The sequence below is a fragment of the Nestor notabilis genome, unplaced genomic scaffold (assembly GCF_000696875.1).
Source record: "Nestor notabilis isolate BGI_N333 unplaced genomic scaffold, ASM69687v1 scaffold3528, whole genome shotgun sequence".
NCBI classification, from domain to species: domain Eukaryota; kingdom Metazoa; phylum Chordata; class Aves; order Psittaciformes; family Psittacidae; genus Nestor; species Nestor notabilis.
This window is the reverse complement of record NW_009940411.1, coordinates 8,045-14,646: the sequence shown is the minus strand read 5'-3', so window position 1 is coordinate 14,646 and position 6,602 is coordinate 8,045. Positions and strand designations below refer to the sequence as shown.

At 37.4% G+C, this 6,602-nt stretch overlaps 1 protein-coding gene across 1 annotated transcript in view; it reads right to left on the bottom strand.

The window, feature by feature from the left end:
* Positions 1 to 6,602, bottom strand: part of LOC104410218 (absent in melanoma 1 protein-like) — a 41,833-nt gene that overhangs the window by 28,012 nt on the left and 7,219 nt on the right. The window contains 5 exon segments of the mRNA XM_010020318.1: positions 704 to 866; positions 2,223 to 2,353; positions 2,461 to 2,508; positions 5,097 to 5,273; positions 5,356 to 6,602. The exon segment at positions 5,356 to 6,602 is cut by the window's right edge and continues 28 nt beyond it. Coding sequence (XP_010018620.1) covers positions 704 to 866; positions 2,223 to 2,353; positions 2,461 to 2,508; positions 5,097 to 5,273; positions 5,356 to 6,602 — 1,766 coding nt within the window.

The window sequence follows — 6,602 nt, the reverse complement described above, 5'->3', positions numbered from 1 at the left end:
AAAATAACACAAAAAAAGCCATTCTTGAAGAGAACTACAATTTAAACAAGAATTGTAGTTACAAGCAATATATATTCCTTTTTCCCTTCCCAGTCAAATAACTTTATAGCTCTTGCTTGTTTTGGCAACCTGCAAAGGTAACAACTTAATGGTAGGTTAAAAGTGCATTTAAGAAGGCTGTTCCACCACGTGCGAAACTCCCTGTTAAGTTTGTGGACACAGGGCTCTTTTTTTTTAAGTATCAAACTAGGTTTGGTATTTGACAGTAAAGTTCATGTTGAGTATAACTTTGATGTATATTTAAAAAAACAAACAAAAACATAACAGGAAAAGAAAAAAGAAAAAAGCCACACATCTTTTGAAAATAAGAGTGTGTGGAATTACTGATGGTTTTCTGGGATATTTTTCCCAAGAGATTGACCAGGCAAAAAAAACATATGCTATACACACCATTTTGGAGGCTATTCTAACAAAAAAATTAAGTTATCTTCCTGCCCTCCTTCCAGTGGATGTTTCTATAATCCCCACTGTGCAAAAGCCCCCACATTTATTTTGCGTTTAAACAAGAAATTCCACATGAAAGATTGTTTCGTACATTTACAATCCATGCTACACTTGTGTCTTAATACACCAATCACACTTTGTATAAAACATTACTGTACATTAATAGCTATATAAAATTTTCTTTACTTATATTACTTGCCTTAACAACATGTTTTATTGAACCGATCACTGCAGGCTTTAGAGATTTGCCTTCATTTGGCTCTTCAGAAGCACCTACACCCCAAATATCTGGGAGTTCCAGCTCTCCTTCTTCCAGTGGAATAGACGGGCCTTCAAAATTTGGCTTTTCATAGAGTATCCAGCTTAAAATAAAATAAATAAAAATTCTCCTTTTTAATGCTGCTTTATCAAGCGTGATTTTCAGAAGTCATGGTCCCATTTAATAAATCAGTTCATAAGAAGTATCATTTCCAGACCCTTCCCGCCACCCCAGTACAGCTTATTCACTCAACACTGCTGATGTAAGCAATTTCTGGTATCTGTGGTACTTTTAAACGTAATTATAAAAACAAAGATGCTTACTGCCGACTTTGTAATTTCATTGAAAACTCCACCACCTTTCTAAATTGACAATTTGGGGTGGCAAGACTATTGTCTATGAGTACCAAATTTTTGCATGAGATACTAATCAGAACCAATTTGTAGGCCAGAAAATGTTGAGTCTGCAGACTGCTGCATCACGTATGAACAGACAAGCTACTTGGACCCTGTGATCGGCAGCCTGGAGTTTGACAGGGGCTGGTATAGATGGGCCAAAAGATGGTAAGACTGCTCAGGAGACAAGCATAATGGCAAGTTTGAATATATAACTAGATAAAAACTAAATCCACCTGCAAATACAAAATCCTCTCATGCAGCTCTCAGTAGAAGCGGGGAAAGAAAAACCCAGCCTCCCCTAGTCCATGGTGGAAAAGAAGACCTGGTTCACACAGATCAAAAGATTGTCATTACAGTTTTCTGAAGCTAAACAGCAATCAGTGTGCTTCCCAGTATCTCCTATTGCAGCTAGCCCTTGTTTCTGCAGCTTACTATCAGATCATTACTTTTGAGAACCTGCTATTTGACTGTATTATGACCTGGCCACAACTTAACTTGCCATACTATCCACACTAATAATAGCTCTTCTGTAAATGCTACTAAGAAAGTAGGAGATGAACTTGTTCTGAATTACTCTCAGACAATCTACCCTTTAAAAAAAAATCCCCCTGGACTTTTAAGAAAAATGTTCAATTATCTCTACAGCACCACCTTATATCTTTGGACACAGAATTAATCTTCTGCATCCAAACCCATGTCAGACATAGCTTTAAAACCCCTTTCTAGCCTTTTAGCCCAATTCATATACTACACAAGAACCCCTAACAGGGACAGGAGTTGAAGGGCAGCATAGCTGGACAGAATCTGTCATCTCACCCCATGCCTATGCCTGGTGAAATGCTGCGTCCCTCCAGACGGTAATACTCACTCTATTTGTCAGCAAAAATAAGTTTACCAGACCAGAACTTCCTCTTGCAGAGGTACAGTGCCGCAATTCTTGCTCACAGATATCTATGTTACATTGCCATTTGCAAGGCAGACTTACTGTGAATTACATACTAGTTCTGTTTCAGAAGATTTTTGGATAGACCAATGAGAAAGAGTAAAAATTAATCACTTACCATCCTCTGATGACTTTAACTAAAATTGTTGGTGACAGAACCCAAGAACTGCAATCCAGAACATCATGGAAAACTTCAATGCCATTTTTCTGATAGTCTGAGTCACAATCTGATTCACAGTATATCACCAGCTGTGTTAAAAACAAAACAGAACAACCAAACACCAACAACATATAATTCTACCTTGCTATGCTTTAAATATAGAGAGGAACAGTAAATACAGTAAAATTTATCTTACCTTACCAGGTCTGGGATTGATTTTATTTCGTCCATTTCTTGAAAGTGCCTAACAGACAGCGGGAAGAGAAAGTCACCAAAAAAACCCAAACCCAAACAAAAAAACCCACCACCACCAAAAAAAACGCAAACACAAAAGAAACAAACAAAACCCCCAAATAAATAAAAAAAGCAAACACAAAATTTATTCAGTGAAGATGTTCAGCTATTAAAAAAATAATAATAAAAGCTAGTAAAACGAAGTAAAAATTAGTCTGAATAGTAAAAAGCTGGTAATACTTCAGCTACGCTTACTGCTTCAATTCCTTCTTCCTCCTCTGAAGAACAATATCTTGTCATAACTGAATTAATTTACACACTTTTTTTTTTTTAAACTCTGAATTGTCTTCTTACTGAAGCCAACTATACTCAAACTTGAAATACTTCTAAATCCTTCTGATCAGCTTCCTATATATTCCAGGAGTTTCACACTAAAAGACTACTTAAAAAACTGGCACTGGTAAAGTGCAAACTCTACAATGATGAAGATATTAAGAGGAACTTAAATATTTGTTAACCATAAATCATAAAATAATTTTGAAGAAATATATGAAAGGACTGAGGAGGCATGATGGCATAAATGCACATGAACTATTTAGCATAATTGATTTTGTGCTGAACACCTCACAAGATAGGTTTCTTCAAAAAGCATGAAACTCTGCAGGAAGTGATAGACTAAAAATGCCAAGAAGAAACAGAAAACATTAAGGTATACAAAATCTGTAACAATGTTGAAGTCAGTATTAAATTATATGATACTGAATATATGGGAAAGTTGTGGTTGCATCACGTCATCTTAAAACAAATAAAGAAAGCACTGCAATTATGTGTTTGGTTTCCTAGCAAGGACAGGAGTGCTCGTTCCAGGACAGGGACTCACACTTCTATGAACTACTCTTCCAAACAACAAAACCTAAACAGAACCTGCCCCCTAAATAGGTTGCAGCCTAAGATAACCAGCAACACATGCAAGGAACTAAGGAAAATGTATTAGTCAGCACACAGGGCAGGCAGTGGTCTCAGAACAGAGTTCCTAACCACCGTAAGATTTTTGTAGGCATCATCAAGACATGTTGAAGCATGACTGGTTTTTTAGCCTGTGCTTCAATTCCAGTTAGAACTTGCTCTGTGTTTCAGAGAATGCCGAAGTCATTGTTTTGGGCTGCTCTTCACATTACCATTAGCCACTGCATCATTTTCTTAGTCAGTGGAAGATGCACACTAAGTACACATCATACAAACATTTTTGGCTCCTGTCTAACTTGAGCAAGACAATTCAGAGTCAGCAACAGTGCTGCAGAATTCCTGAAACCCTTCGGAGCCTACATGGCCTCTTTAAGAGGAGTACATATCCCCTTGCCATATCAGGCCTCTATACTCTACAGAAAAACTGAAACCGACTCAAGAACAACAGTTTTAAGTAGCAACAATGACCAAAAAAAAAAAAAAAATCAGTATTAGTCATAAAGCTTTAAACTCAGGTTTTGAAATCCAAGCAGGACCAGCCAGAGTAAGAAAGCCTTTTTAACTGGCAACGTAAGTCCACTGCAAATAACCTCCCTAATTTTCATCCCACATTACTTAAATAACTTCCCATGAGAGAAAAATCTACATCCTCAAAATTGCAAGGTACCATGGAGGATGTCCTTCTGCAAGGTGAAGAAAGGAGCTATTTCTACTACTCCTCACTCCTTTCAGTAGAACTGTAACAGAAGATAACCATTAACTTTGGAAAAGCATTTCCCAAATTGCTTATATTGTGCTTCAATTCCACAGGTCTCACTAACGTGGCTATTAAAGTTTGGAGAACACATTTCTTCCCACGGTTCTTAATCTTCTGATTATAGTTTTCCTCTCAGGTAACAGTAAGGGCTTACATCAACAGAAGTAGCAGATATAAAGAATGCTGGTTCATCATTTTGTTGACAGAAATCACAAAGTTCTCCCATGTTAAGGTAAAGTTGCCTCAAAGGGAAGACATAGGTCTGTCTTCATTCATGATGGATAGATGCTCATAATCAGACAAAATCACTGTATCAGCACTTTGAATAATTACTGCTATCTAGTTCTTAAAGTATTCTTGAAGAATTCGTATTTTCTATCAAGAGCATGGGAATATTTGGAACAAAAAAGAGGGATTATTAAAAAAGTGTGCCCTGTTACTCATTTAACAGTGCAATGGTTGAATGTCTTGGTGGAAGAGGAGAGAGATTACTGTCAACAGAAGCAGACACAAGTTTTCTGAAGTTCACAGAAAGCTTTCTACTAATTTACAATTAAAAAAAAATAAAGCTAGCATTAGATTTGTTTCAAAATAATACAAAATCAAGTATGAGGACATGAATAACTTTAAATTCATATTTGGGAAGAGTCTCAAAATAAGGGCACCATGAAGAAACAAGTTAATAGATGCCATCTCCTTTTCATGTGTAGCTAACATCAGATGAAACTGATTCACTTCTATGTATTCATAACCTACATAAGTCTCTAAGAGAGGAAACAAAACTAAACAATGTATGCACGTCATCTATAGAAAATACAAGAACTGGGTAACTTTCCAGGCAGATTTTAAACAACACTTACATCCACAGTACTTACATCCACATCTAATAAACCAAAGGGGACATTTGATTCATATCTGCTTGTCCCTAACCAGCTGGAAAAACTTTTCTCAGGGTTCCCATAGTTGGGCATTTGTAAACTTAGTTCTTTTTTTGCACTATCTGCTTGCATGTACTTCTCCACAAAGCTTGGAAACTTCAAATCTGAAAGAGACTGAATTGCAAAAATCAAAATTAACAGTCATTCAGCAGGTAGACAAAAGTTTTACACGGTTGCATTTCATTATCTTTATTACCTCTGATTTCTGAGGCATGCTGAATGGCCCAGAAGTATCCTGTTGTAAAGGAGGCAGCCCTGAGGAGTCAGTTGTAGAAGCTGCTGCAGTGTTATTTACTGAGGTGACAGAAGTATTAAGAAACTTTTCTTTAGATGTAGAAGACAACAAGCTTGAGAAGAGGGAGCTTTTTTCAAGCCGGGATCTCTTAACTTCACCATCTGTACCATCAATGCTTTCTTTTCCATTTATTTCATGAGTAAAGGCAGGTTCCTCTCTATTACATGATTGCAGGGCTTTGAATACAATACTTTGCTCTGTTGATGCACGCTTGGGCCTGACTCTGGCTATCGTTTCCAGGCTGTGCATTTTAATTTGTTGGGCTGGTAACAGATCCTGCGCTTTTTCCCTCCTCAGTCCCAAACCAAAAGTAAATACACTAGGATCAAATACTTTCTCTAAGTTGTCTTCATGAATGGGAGGCATTGCAAAGTGGGGTGCTGGGGACTTAGGAAGCTTTGATCTCTTCTTTTTCTGGGGTAAACAAACTGAGCTGTCCAAGTTTTTTATTGTTTCAGCAAACTTCTTCATGTCAGATGGGGAATCAAAAACGGTATCATCTTCAGCAGATCCATTGCAGGTTTTGCCTGGGCTCTTTGGTATATTGATGTTGTTCTCTGATATCACTATACCGTCTTGACTGCTGTCATCATACTGCAGTTCTGCAAAGCTCAAATCTCCCAGCTCTACCTTTTTATCTTCATTTTCCGTCTTCTTAAATTCTGATCTAGAAACCTGATGAGATGGTGATAAAGTTGACAAAATCTCTGTGTTTGGCAGCATCTTTTCTTCATTTCTGTGGAATTCTGAGCTTATGCTGTTTCTTTGGTAGGAAGTATCTTGAGCATTTTCACTTTTACTGGGCAAGTGCAAAGGCAGTTTAAAACATGAACTTTCTTTTTTAGCTGTGGTCAATTCTGGGTCGGGTTGCTTCAGAGAGACACTATTAGCATCTGTTTTACTGCTCTGGTTAAAAAGGGATATTGCGGCTTTTACTTTAAGTTCTGTTGTCTTTCCAATATCCTCGCAAGAGGCGAAGCCTTCTTCATTTTTGCCTTTTAATTCTGCAGTGTTTTCTTTCTCTGTTGTGCCGTTCTCAAACAACTTCTGGCGACTGCTTTGCTTACTTAATGTTTTATCAGGCTGTTCGCTTTCCTTAGGTTGTTTTCCAAATTTCAGCTTTGCTCTGCCAACAAATGTGCTTGGTA